General features: G+C 36.1%; 1 protein-coding gene across 5 annotated transcripts in view; it reads right to left on the reverse strand.

Annotated features, from left to right (window-relative positions):
* The window catches only part of NRDC (nardilysin convertase), a 102368-nt gene that overhangs the window by 45428 nt on the left and 42050 nt on the right, over positions 1-14890 (reverse strand). For all 5 annotated transcript variants that reach the window (XM_007164469.3, XM_057527255.1, XM_007164467.2 and 2 more), the window contains one exon: positions 698-771. In XM_007164469.3, coding sequence (XP_007164531.2) covers positions 698-771 — 74 coding nt within the window. The remainder of the gene's footprint in view (positions 1-697; positions 772-14890) is intronic.

Here is a 14890-nt window from a genome sequence, read left to right on the forward strand (position 1 = left end):
GAAGTCCCCCCAAGTCCACTGTTACATGTTTCTAATGCTAAAATAAGGAAGCAGGATTAATCTGCAGTGGTGCTATTTACTGGTACTCTGTAATTAAGGGATATTTGCAGCACAGTTCTCTAATGAACCCGCACCCTATAGAGACACACAGCCTTCCTAACGGTCTTCAATATTTAAATCACAAAGATAAGAAAAACTGTCAAAAAGTAAAATTAAACGCATTTCCTGTTCAGGAGTTTAGTTTCTTCATCTATAAACATATCACGATTGTTTTCGGAACTACAGAAACTCAACCCACAAAGCACTGACTCACAGAGGCAACAAAAAATAAGCTATTTAAATATCAGGATGGTGCTTAAAATAAAGCCTCAGAGAAAATACCTCTTCATACAAAAAGAGTATGTGAACTTTTAAAGTTTTAACACCCAGTATTAGCTTTAAGAATTAGGCTCTTATCCTGCAAAAGGTCGGTCACTGTGGTAAAACCCTCAAAAAACAAAGGCTGAAAAATCGAAAATCTACCATTCTTTGATTTATTTCAAATATATACTGAATTAGACATTTAATGGCTTCAGGAATAACCATGACATATCTATTTTAACTTAGCCCTTTATAATATAAAGAGTGATAAAGAATGATAAATGTGCCAAACGACTGGATCAATGAAGGAAAAAGCAGCAAGACATAAAGCACTTACCACTATCAACAGCTTCAACTTCCCGGTCAATTGCATCTCTGATCATTAGTGGATGGATGAAGAATTGGGCCCATCTGAAAAAAAAAAACAAAAAAACTGTTTGGTAAAAGCTTTTCATCAGTCAACATCTACTTTTTTAATTAAGAAGCTTTACTAAGATGGAGATTTAGTTCATAATCGTGCATATAAAACCTAAACAATACACAGCATTTCTAGATTTTAAAGTCTACAAACTACCTTTTTTCTATTATGAAATATAATACCCATACAGAAAAGTATTATATATAAAACATGGGCATATAGACTATAAGGTAAACACCTGAGTGGTCACCACTCAGATCAAGAAATAGACCACTGTCAGAACTCTAGAAGAACCCAGCACCCACCTTATCCTCAGAGTTAATATTATGAATGTTACGGGAATCACTTCTCTGCTTTTCTTGATAGTTTTACCACATATATATGTATTTCTAGGCTGGTGTTTCTTGATCTTTTTTTTTTTTCATTATCAACCTTAAGTAGCCTTTTCAGAAATTTTCTTCTAATCACTCCCCTATGACACTTTTACACACATATACAATCTGTTTACATATTTTATGTGTATCTGTGATTTTATAAATAAAAAGTATCTGAGGCCTACTTTTTTTAACTTTTTAAGTTAAAATTTTTTTTTAATTTATTTATTTATTTTTGGCCGCGTTGGGTCTTCGGTGCTGCACATGGGCTTTCTCTAGTTGCGGCAAGTGGGGTCTACTCTTCATTGCGATGTGCAGGCTTCTCATTGCAGTGGCTTCTCTTGTTGCGGAGCACGGGCTCTAGGCACACGGGCTTCAGTAGTTGTGGCATGCGGGCTCAGGAGTTGTGGCTCGCTGGCTCTAGAGCGCAGGCTCAGTACTTGTGGCTCACAGGCTTAATTGCTCCGCAGAATGTGGGATCCTCTCAGACCAGTGATTGAACCCGTGTCCCCTGCATTGGCAGGTGGATTCTTAACCACTGTGCCACCAGGGAAATCCCAAGTTAAAATTTTAAAGGCTATTAGTATTTCACTTAATTTTATAACTGTATTTGCTGTTTAATGTAATATATTCCTTATATAAATTGTGATGCATCAAATTACATATGCAAATTAACCATTTATATAATAACAGCAATGCAATCAAGTTTTTAAAAAATTAAAATTCATTTTTCCAACAAAACACATTGAAAAAATTAATTTCCTACAATATTTAATAAACTTTGAACTTTTGCTTGCTCTGAGAAGAAACTTTTAACTTAATTAGCTACTAGATACTCATTAAAATATTACTGACATCTTTTTCTTTTCAGTACTTAGTATAACTAATGATGGGTTGAATAACTTTTGTTGAACTAAATAATAAAACAGAATATTTTTATTTAATTCTAAAAATCAAAGTCACACACAAAAGCAGAGAGAGGATCAAACATAATATCCACAAGGCAGCCAATGGCAACCAACTGACACACAGAGACTGCCTCTAGTGATGACTTCAAGATCAGTCATTTGAAAGTCCTCCAATCATCTATCCACCACAATTTTGTACCCCTGACCTCACAGACGCTCTGCATATCTTCCACAAACTCACTGTCAGTGTAAATGGTGCTCATGTGATATTTGAGAAAACTCAAAAAGAACTCAGGAGATTAACCAAGATGGCGGAGTAGAAGGACGTGCTCTCACTCCCTCTTGCGAGAGCACCAGAATCACAACTGGCTGCTGGACAATCATTGACAGGAAGACCCTGGACTTCACCAAGGAGGATACCCCACATCCAAGGACAGAGGAGAAGCCACAGTGAGACGGTAGGAGGGGTGCAATCAGAGTAAAATCAAATCCCATAACTGCTGGGTGGGTGACTCACAGACTGGCGAACACTTATACCACAGAAGTCCACCCACTGGAGTGAAGTTTCTGAGCCCCACGTCAGGCTTCCCAACCTGGGGGTCCGGCAAAGGGAGGAGGAATTCCTAGAGAATCAGACTTTGAAGTCTAGTGGGAATTGATTGCAGGACTGTGACAGGACTGGGGGAAACAGAGACCCCACTCTTGGAGGGCACACACAAAGTAATGTGTGCATCGGGACCCAGGGGAAGGAGCAGTGACCCTGGGGGAGACTGAACCAGACGTACTTGCTGGTGTTGGGGGGTCTCCTGCAGAGGCGAGTGGTGGCTCTGTTTCACCGTGGGGATAAGGACACTGGCAGCAGAGGTCCTGGGAAGTTCTCCTTGGCGTGAGCCCTCCCAGAGTCTGCCATTAACCCCACCAAAGAGCACCAGTAGGCTCCAGTGTTGGGTTGCCTCAGGCAAAACAACCAACAGGGAGGGAACCCAGCCCCACCCATCAACAGTCAAGTGGATTAAGGTTTTACTGGGCTCTGATCGCCACAGCAACAGGGAGGGAACCCAGCCCCACCCATCAACAGTCAAGTGGATTAAGGTTTTACTGAGCTCTGACCGCCACAGCAACAGTCAGCTCTACCCACCACCAGAGCCTCCCATCAAGCCTCTTAGATAGCCTCAACCACCAGAGGGCAGACAACAGAAGCAAGAAAAACTACAATCCTGCAGCCTGTGGACCAAAAACCACAGTTACAGAAAGAAAGAGAAGATGAAAAGGCAGAGGGCTATGTACCAGATGAAGGAACAAGAAAAAACCCCAGAAAAACAACTAAATGAAGTGGAGATAGGCAACCTTCCAGAAAAAGAATTCAGAATAATGATAGTGAAGATGATCCAGGACCTCGGAATAAGAATGGAGGCAAAGATTGAGAAGATGCAAGAAATGATTAACAAAGACCTAGAAGAATTAAAGAACAAACAAAAAGAGATGACCAATACAATAACTGAAATGAAAACTACACTAGAAGGAATCAATAGCAGAATAACTGAGGCAGAAGAACGGATAAGTGACCTGGAAGACAGAATGGTGGAATTCACTGCTGCGGAACAGAATAAAGAAAAAAGAATGAAAAGAAATGAAGACAGCATAAGAGACCTCTGGGACAACATTAAACGCAACAACATTCGCATTATAGGGGTCCCAGAAGGAGAAGAGAGAGAGAAAGGACCAGAGAAAATATTTGAAGAGATTATAGTCAAAAACTTCCCTAACATGGGAAAGGAAATAGCCACCCAAGTCCAGGAAGCGCAGAGAGTCCCATACAGAATAAACCCAAGGAGAAACACGCCGAGACACATAGTAATCAAAGTGGCAAAAATTAAAGACAAAGAAAAATTACTGAAAGCAGCAAGGGAAAAACGACAAATAACATACAAGGGAACTCCCATAAGGTTAACAGCTGATTTCTCAGCAGAAACTCTGCAAGCCAGAAGGGAGTGGCATGAAATACTTAAAGCGATGAAAGGGAAGAACCTACAACCAAGATTACTCTACCCAGCAAGGATCTCATTTAGATTTGATGGAGAAATCAAAAGCTTTACAGACAAGCAAAAGCTAAGAGAATTCAGCACCACCAAACCAGCTCTACAACAAATGCTAAAGGAACTTCTCTAAGTGGGAAACACAAGAGAAGAAAAGGACCTACAAAAACAAACCCAAGACAATTAAGAAAATGGTCATAGGAACATACATATCGATAATTACCTTAAACGTGAATGGATTAAATGCCCCAACCAAAAGACATAGACTGGCTGAATGGATACAAAAACAAGACCCATATATATGCTGTCTACAAGAGACCCACTTCAGACCTAGGGACACATACAGACTGAAAGTGAGGGGATGGAAAAAGATATTCCATGCAAATGGAAATCAAAAGAAAGCTGGAGTAGCTATACTCATATCAGATAAAATAGACTTTAAAATAAAGAATGTTACAAGAGACAAGGAAGGACACTACATAATGATCCAGGGATCAATCCAAGAAGAAGATATAACAATTATAAATATATATGCACCCAACATAGGAGCACCTCAATACATAAGGCAACTGCTAACAGCTATAAAAGAGGAAATCGACAGTAACACAGTAATAGTGGGGGACTTTAACACCTCACTTATACCAATGGACAGAGCACCCAAATGGAAAATAAATAAGGAAACAGAAGCTTTAAATGACACAATAGACCAGATAGATTTAATTGATATATATAGGACATTCCATCCAAAAACGGCAGATTACACGTTCTTCTCAAGTGCACACGGAACATTCTCCAGGATAGATCACATCTTGGGTCACAAATCAAGCCTCAGTAAATTTAAGAAAATTGAAATCATATCAAGCATCTTTTCTGACCACAACGCTATGAGATTAGAAATGAATTACAGGGAAAAAAACGTAAAAAAGACAAACACATGGAGGCTAAACAATACGTTATTAAATAACCAAGAGATCACTGAAGAAATCAAACAGGAAATAAAAAAATACCTAGAGACAAATGACAATGAAAACACGACGACCCAAAACCTATGGGATGCAGCAAAAGCGGTTCTAAGAGGGAAGTTTATAGCTATACAAGCCTACCTAAAGAAACAAGAAAAATCTCAAGTAAACAATCTAACATTACACCTAAAGAAACTAGAGAAAGAAGAACAAACAAAATCCAAAGTTAGCAGAAGGAAAGAAATCATAAAGATCAGAGCAGAAATAAATGAAATAGAAACAAAGAAAACAATAGCAAAGATCAATAAAACTAAAAGTTGGTTCTTTGAGAAGATAAACAAAATTGATAAGCCATTAGCCAGACTCATCAAGAAAAAGAGGGAGAGGACTCAAATCAATAAAATCAGAAATGAAAAAGGAGAAGTTACAACAGACACCGCAGAAATACAAAACATCCTAAGAGACTACTACAAGCAACTTTATGCCAATAAAATGGACAACCTGGAAGAAATGGACAAATTCTTAGAAAGGTATAACCTTCCAAGACTGAATCAGGAAGAAACAGAAAATATCAACAGACCAATCACAAGTAATGAAATTGAAACTGTGATTAAAAATCTTCCAACAAACAAAAGTCCAGGACCAGATGGCTTCACAGGTGAATTCTATCAAACATTTAGAGAAGAGCTAACACCCATCCTTCTCAAACTCTTCCAAAAAATTGCAGAGGAAGGAACTCTCCCAAACTCATTCTATGAGGCCACCATCACCCTGATACCAAAACCAGACAAAGACACTACAAAAAAAGAAAATTACAGACCAATATCACTGATGAATATAGATGCAAAAATCCTCAACAAAATACTAGCAAACAGAATCCAACAACACATTAAAAGGATCATACACCACGATCAAGTGGGATTTATCCCAGGGATGCAAGGATTCTTCAATATACGCAAATCAATCAATGTGATACACCATATTAACAAATTGAAGAAGAAAAACCATATGATCATCTCAATAGATGCAGAAAAAGCTTTTGACAAAATTCAACACCCATTTCTGATAAAAACTCTCCAGAAAGTGGGCATAGAGGGAACCTACCTCAACATAATAAAGGCCATATATGACAAACCCACAGCAAACATCATTCTCAATGGTGAAAAACTGAAAGCATTTCCTCTAAGATCAGGAACGAGACAAGGATGTCCACTCTCACCACTATTATTCAACATAGTTCTGGAAGTCCTAGCCACGGCAATCAGAGAAGAAAAAGAAATAAAAGGAATACAAATTGGAAAAGAAGAAGTAAAACTGTCACTGTTTGCGGATGACATGATACTATACATAGAGAATCCTAAAACTGCCACCAGAAAACTGCTAGAGCTGATTAATGAATATGGTAAAGTTGCAGGTTACAAAATTAATGCACAGAAATCTCTTGCATTCCTATACACTAATGATGAAAAATCTGAAAGAGAAATTATGGAAACACTCCCATTTACCATTGCAACAAAAAGAATAAAATACCTAGGAATAAACCTACCTAGGGAGACAAAAGACCTGTATGCAGAAAACTATAAGACACTGATGAAAGAAATTAAAGATGATACCAACAGATGGAGAGATATACCATGTTCTTGGATTGGAAGAATCAACATTGTGAAAATGAGTATACTACCCAAAGCAATCTACAGATTCAATGCAATCCCTATCAAATTACCAATGGCATTTTTTACGGAGCTAGAACAAATCATCTTAAAATTTGTATGGAGACACAAAAGACCCCGAATAGCCAAAGCAGTCTTGAGGCAAAAAAATGGAGCTGGAGGAATCAGACTCCCTAACTTCAGACTATACTACAAAGCTACAGTAATCAAGACAATATGGTACTGGCACAAAAACAGAAACATAGATCAATGGAACAAGATAGAAAGCCCAGAGATTAACCCACGCACCTATGGTCAACTAATCTATGACAAAGGAGGCAAAGATATACAATGGAGAAAAGACAGTCTCTTCAATAAGTGGTGCTGGGAAAACTGGACAGCCACATGTAAAAGAATGAAATTAGAATACTCCCTAACACCATACACAAAAATAAACTCAAAATGGATTAGAGACCTAAATATAAGACTGGCCACTATAAAACTCTTAGAGGAAAACATAGGAAGAACACTCTTTGACATAAATCACAGCAAGATCTTTTTCGATCCACCTCCTAGAGTAATGGAAATAAAAACAAAAATAAACAAGTGGGACCTAATGAAACTTCAAAGCTTTTGCACAGCAAAGGAAACCATAAACAAGACGAAAAGACAACCCTCAGAATGGGAGAAAATATTTGCAAATGAATCAACGGACAAAGGATTAATCTCCAAAATATATAAACAGCTCATTCAGCTCAATATCAAAGAAACAAACACCCCAATCCAAAAATGGGCAGAAGACCTAAATAGACATTTCTCCAAAGAAGACATACAGACAGCCACGAAGCACATGAAAAGATGCTCAACATCACTAATTATTAGAGAAATACAAATCAAAACTACAATGAGGTATCACCTCACTCCTGTTAGAATGGGCATCATCAGAAAATCTACAAACAACAAATGCTGGAGAGGGTGTGGAGAAAAGGGAGCCCTCTTGCACTGTTGGTGGGAATGTAAATTGATACAGCCACTATGGAGAACAATATGGAGGTTCCTTAAAAAACTAAAAATAGAATTACCATATGACCCAGCAATCCCACTACTGGGCATATACCCAGAGAAAACCGTAATTCAAAAAGACACGTGCACCCGAATGTTCATTGCAGCACTATTTACAATAGCCAGGTCATGGAAGCAACCTAAATGCCCATCAACAGACGAATGGATAAAGAAGTTGTGGTACATATATACAATGGAATATTACTCAGCCATAAAAAGGAACGAAATTGAGTCATTTGTTGAGAAGTGGATGGATCTAGAGACTGTCATACAGAGTGAAGTAAGTCAGAAAGAGAAAAACAAATATCGTATATTAATGCATGTATGTGGAACCTAGAAAAATGGTACAGATGAGCCAGTTTGCAGGGCAGAAGTTGAGACACAGATGTAGAGAATGGACATATGGACACCAAGGGGGGAAAACTGCGATGAGGTGGGGATGGTGGTGTGCTGATTTGGGCGATTGGGATTGACATGTATACACTGATGTGTATAAAACTGATGCCTAATAAGAACCTGCAGTATAAAAAAACAAACAAAACAACTAATACTAAACTTTCATTGGGTTATTTGTATGGAAATATATTAATATAAATGTTTCAGTCATTACATGAAATTTCTAAAAATCTTATATTTGTATTTGTATGGAAATATGTATGGAAATATGTTAATATAAATGTTTCAGACATTACATGAAATTTCTAAAAATCTTAAAAAAAAAAAAAAAAAAGAAATCAAACACTAAGTGAAGATTTTGCAGGTAGGGTTAAGCTTTGGAGGGCCACAAACCATTATAGTATCAAATGTTTTTTCACCTTCAAGACCAATTTTTGCTACCAAAAGAAACAGTATGAACCCTGCCAAGAATGCATGTTCTAGACAATATAGTTTCATTTTTGAACTTCATATAAATGGATATACAGTGTATGTATTCTTTGCGTGATTTATTTAACTCAACACTCTTTTTAGTAGTCATTCATGATGCTACATGTGGCTGTGGTTCATTTATTTTCATTGCAGTAGAATATTCCACTGCATGAATTTATTCATCCATTCTACTGCTGGTGGACATGTGGGCTGGTTCTGGGTTTGAACCATTACAAACAATGCTGCCATAAACATTCTTATAAACATGTACCATGGCACATGTGCACAAGTTTGTCTAAATATATATCTAAGAAAGGAACTCCTAGGTAATAGTATATGCATCATATGTTCTACATCACTAGGTAATAATCAAACTTTTCCAAAGTGATTGTGCCAATCTACACTTGCATCAGATCAACCTCCAATCCTCTACAACCTCACCCTCACTTGGTATTGTCAGACTAAAATTTTCTGCAACTTTTAGGAGGATAGTTAAATCTCATAATGGTTTTAATTTACATTTTCCTGATTTAACATTTTATATATTTATTAATAATTTGAATTTCTTCTCTTGTAAAATGCCTGTTTAAGGGTTTTTTTTCTATTGGGTTGTATTTTTCTTATTGATCATAATAATATATATATAATTATCCATTTATATGATATATATTATCATATATAAATTATGTTACATACAATTACATATATAATCTAATAATTAAATCTCTGGTAGTTATTCTAAATATAAGTCCTCTGTTAGTTACATGTGTTGCAAATATATTCTCCCACTTTATACTTGCTTTTTTCATACTCTTTATGTTATCTTTAGATGAATATAACGTACTATCATTTTTCCTTTATGTTTTGTTTTTGCATCTTGCTTGATAATCCTTACCTAAGGCTAAAGTCACGCTTATCTATAAAACTTTTAATTGTACTTTTCACTTTTTGGTCTATAATCCACATAGAATTGATTTTTTTGTGCATGTTGTGAGATAGGGAGTCAATTTTGTTTTTGCCTTTATAGAAGCCCAACTGTCCTGGCATCATTTTTTTAAAAAGCCCTTTCACCACTGCTCCATCATGCTCCTATCAAAAATCAAGTGTCCACATATGTGTTGGTCTATTTCCATTCCAAGAAATATTCTGTTCCATCATCTCTTTGTCTAGCCCTCTGCTAACACCCCAATGTCCTAATTACAAAACAAATATTAATATCTAGTAGGTCAAGTCCTGCTACCTTGTTATTTTTCCAATTCAAAAGTATCTTGGCTATACTTAGCCCTCTGCATTTCCTTATAAATCTTAGAGTTAGCGTGTCTATTTAAGACTAAGTAAATCTTCTGAGATTATGGTTGCGATATCACTGAATCTGTACATTAAATAGGAAGATTAATGTCACTAAAAGAAAAAAAAAGGCTTCAGGGAATTCCCTGGTGGTCCAGTGGTTAGGACTCCGGAGCTTCCAATGCAGGGGGCACAGGTTCGATCCCTGGTTGGGGAACTAGGATCCTGCATGCCGTGCAGCATGGCCAAAATCAAAACAAAACAAAAAAACAAGGCTTCAAATCCATGAATAGTATTTCTCTCAATTTATTTAGGTCTTTTTAAATATCTCACAATAAGGTTTTAATATATTCTCCATGAAGAGGTCTTACACAATTTTTGGGATGATTCTTGAGTGTCTGATTATTTGTGTAGCTTTTATAAACTTTTTTTAAATTTTAATTTCTAACTGTTGCTGATACATAGAAGTACTTTTTTTTTTTAATTTTATAGCTACTTTATTTATTTATTTATTTATTTATTTATTTATTTATTTGGCTGTGTTGGGTCTTCGGTTCGTGCGAGGGCTTTCTCTAGTTGCGGCAAGTGGGGGCCACTCTTCATCGCGGTGCGCGGGCCTTTCACTATCGCGGCCCCTCCCGTTGCGGGGCACAGGCTCCAGACGCGCAGGCTCAGTAGTTGTGGCTCACGGGCCCAGCTGCTCCGTGGCATGTGGGATCTTCCCAGACCAGGGCTCGAACCCGTGTCCCCTGCATTAGCAGGCAGATTCTCAACCACTGCGCCACCAGGGAAGCCCCCATAGAAGTACTTTTATATGTTAAACATATTATCATTTTTAATTTTTGCATATCAAGCTATCTTACTAAATTCTGTTAATGTTACTAATTTTTATATGTAGAAGATTTTAGATTTTCTATGTTCACAATCATATCATATGCTTTGACAGTTGTGTATTTTGCTTATTTTTCTTTCTTGCCTAATATAATAGAATGATGAACAGAAGCGATCACAACCCGTATCTCTGTCTTGTTCCTGATCTCAATTTGGAATCTTTCAAGGTTTCACCATTAAATATAAGGTTTGGTTTAAACTATCAAATATCATATTGAGAAAGCTGCCTTATACTCTATTTGCTAAGAGCATCTTTGTGAATAGGTACTGAATTTCATTACGTAATTTTTTTCTACATATACTGAGACATGATTTTTCTCCTTCAATCTGACAATGCGATGAACAGCACTGATTTTCTGTTAACCCTACCTCATATTTCTAAGATGACCCCAACTCAGTACTGCTATATCAGCCTGTTTGTGAATCTGGACTATATTTTTTCTTATATTATACTTTCTTAAATCAAGGTCATGCTACCTTCATAAATGAGGGAGGAATTATTTCTTCCTTCAATTTTTTGTACGACTCTAAACAAGTTTATTTTTGAGAAGAGTTTTCATTACTGATTTTTTTTTTAATGATTATAAGAGTATGAAAACTTTTAAATTATAATTTCTCTTATGTGGGTTTTATAAATAATATTACTAAGAATTTGTGAACGCCATCTAGTTTTTTCATTTACTGGCATAGGTTGTTCAAAATACCTTATTGTATTTTCAATATCTGCCAATATGTCTTAATTCTTTTCCATTCTTGATATTTGCACATATTCTTCTTTTTCCCTGACCAGTCTCATGAAATGTTTACCTACTTTGTCAGTTTTTTCAAACCAACATTTAGCTTTCTTGAAATTACCATATGTATATTGTTTCTATTGAGAAATAATTCACATACCACAAAATGCCCTTTTAATTTAAAGTATTTTACTACATTCACAGAATTGTGTAAACATTACCACTGTCTAATTTCAGAAATTTTTCATTAACCCAAAAATAAACTCTGTACCCATTAACAGTCATTCCCTATTCCCTCATCCGTCCAGCCCCTGGCAAGCACTAATCTGCTTTTGGTCTCTATGGATTTGCCTATTTTGGACATTTCATATAAATGGAATCACACACTATGGGGCCTTCTGCATCTGGCCTCTTTTTCTTAGCATAATGTTTTCAAGATTCATTCATGTTGTATTACATACCAGGACTTCATTCCCTTCTTATTGCCAAGTAATATTCCTTTGTATGGATGTGCTACATTTTGTTTACCCATTCCTCAGTGGATTGGCATTTAGGTTGTTTCCACTTTTGACCTATTATGTATAACACTGCTACTAACACTCATGTAGAAGTTTTTGTGTAGATACATGTTTTCAATTCTGTAGAGTATGTATACTAAGAGTGGAATTTTGGGGTCATATGGTAACTCTACGTTTAACTTTTGAGGAAGTTTTCTAACTACATTTTCTAACACAGCTGAACCAACAGCAATGTACGAAAGTTCCAATTTATCCACACATTCACCAATAATTGTAAATGTTCTTCTTTTCAAAGTGGTATCTCACTGAAGTTTTTTTTTTAATTGAAGTATAGTTGATTTACAATGTTGTGTTGATTTCTGCATACAACACAGTGACTCAGTTATACATATTCTTTTCCATTCTGATTTATCACAGGATATTGAACATAGTTCCTTGTGCTATAAAGTAGGACCTTGTTGTTTATTCATTCTATGTATACTAGTTTACATTTGCTAATCCCAAAGTCCCAATCCTTCCCTCCCCCACCCTCCTACCCCTTGGCAACCACAAGTCTGTTCTCTATGTCTGTGAGTCTTTAAAGCAAAAAAGTGTTTAATTTCAGTGGAGTCCAGTTTATCTAGTTTTTCCTTTGTTGCTTCTGCTTTTGATGTCATACCTGAAAAACTATTGCCAAGTCCAAGGTCACAAAGATTTATGCCTATGTTCTCTTTAGAGTTTTATAGTTTTTGCTCTTACACTTAAGCATATGTCTCAATTTGTTAATATTTGCATATGGTATGAACAAAGGATCCAACTTCATTCTTTTGCATGTGGATATCCAGTTGTCACAGTAGCATTTGTTGAAAAACTATTCTTTCCCACTGAATTGCCTTGGCACCCTTGCAACTGACAATAAATGTAATGGTTCATTTCTGGAGCCTCAATTCTATTCCACTGAAGTGTATGTCTATTCTTATGCCAGTACCATGTTGCCTTGATTACTGTAGATTTGAGTAAGTTTTGAAACTGGGAATATGAGTCCTTTAACTTTGTTCTTTTTCAAGATAATTTTGGCTATTCTTGGTCTCTTCCTTTCCATATGAATTTTAGAATCAGCTCATCAATTTCTTCAAAAAAGACAGCTGAAATTTTGATAAGGATTAAGTTGAATCTGTAGACCAATTTGGGATGTATTGTCATCTTAACAATATTAACCCTTGTAATCTATGAATATGAGATGGCTTTCCATTAATTTAATTTGTTCTTTAATTTCTTTCAAAAAAATTTTTGTGGCTTTCCACAAACAACTCTTGCACCTCTTTTGTTAAATTTATTCCTAAGTATTTTATTCTTTTTAATGCTATTGTACATGGAATTTTCTCTTAATTTCATTTTTGTATTTTTCATTGCTAGTGTATAAAAATACAACTGATTTTTGTACAATGATCTTGATCCTGCAACCTTGTTGAACTTGATATTAGCTCTAATAGGTCATTTGTGGACTCTGTAGGATTATCCATATACAATGAGTTCCTATTATTTGTGGTAGTTATGTTTTCTAAAGTTGTCATGACTGCTGAATTAGCGAGTATTGAATGACTGTCCTAGGGGTAATACACATACACAGATTATGATCTTAAATCCTAAAGGTATCTCATTCTAGTTGATTCTCTTTTCTTTATTTCACAAAAGAGAGAATGAGGTTCAGAAGTGTTAAGGAAACTGCCTGAGGCCACTTCCCCAGTGGGTACCAGAGTTGGGACTCAAACTCCATAGAACTGGCTCCAGAGCCAGAGCTTCTCTTACTATATTGTACTGTCCCTTATCCTCTGGTCACTTCTGTATGAAAGCTGAAACAAAAAGGTAGAGTGTTGTCTTTTTCAACCTCAGCTGAGAATGTATGTGCCAGGCAACTCAAATTTTTCACAACAATTTTCAAATTTTTTCACAAATTTTTCACATGTCCATGAATGACTACAAAAGCACTGCAAGTATTCATTTTGGAGTTACAAATAAATTTTAGTGAGTAGGTGAATTCTCCACAAATAATGTGATTCATCTGTACAAGATTATGCCATCTGCAAATAGAGATAGTTTTACTTCTTTTCGAATCTGCATGATTTTATTTCATTTTCATGTCTAACTGCTCTAGCTAAAACCTCCACTACAATGTTGAATAGAGGTGGACAGGGCTGATATCTTGATCCTAATCTTTGGGGAATGCTTTCAACCTTTCACCATTAAGTATGATGTTAGTTGTGGGTTATTCATAGATACCCTTTATCATGTTGAGGAAGTTTCCTTTTATTCCTAGTTTATCAAGTGTTTTATCATGAAAGGGTGCTGGATTCTGTTAGATGCTTTTTCTGTTTATATTAAGATGATTTTTGGAATGTGTTTTTGTCCTTTCTTCTATTAATATGGCATATTATGTTGGTTGGTTTTTGTATGGTGAACTAACCTCGCAATCCTGGGATAAATCCCACCTGGATTGTGCATAATCCTTTTTATATGTTGCTGGATTCAGTTTTGTGGTTTTGTTGAGGATTTCTGCATCTCTATTCATAACAGATACTAGTCTGTAGTTTTCTTGTGCAATGATCTTCTAGTTTTGATATCAGAGTAATACCGGCTTCATAGAATGATTTAGGAAGTGTCCCTCCTCTTCTATATTTTGGAAGTTTATGAAGCATTAGTATTAATTCTTTAAATGTTTGGTAGAATTCACCAGTGAAGTCACCTGGGTCTATACTTTTCATTTGGTAAATTCTTGATTACTAATCCAATCTCTCATTACAGGTCTATTCAGATTTTCTGTCTTCTTAAGTCAGTTTCAATAGTT

This window comes from Balaenoptera acutorostrata, chromosome 1 (assembly GCF_949987535.1).
Source record: "Balaenoptera acutorostrata chromosome 1, mBalAcu1.1, whole genome shotgun sequence".
Lineage (NCBI taxonomy): Eukaryota > Metazoa > Chordata > Mammalia > Artiodactyla > Balaenopteridae > Balaenoptera > Balaenoptera acutorostrata.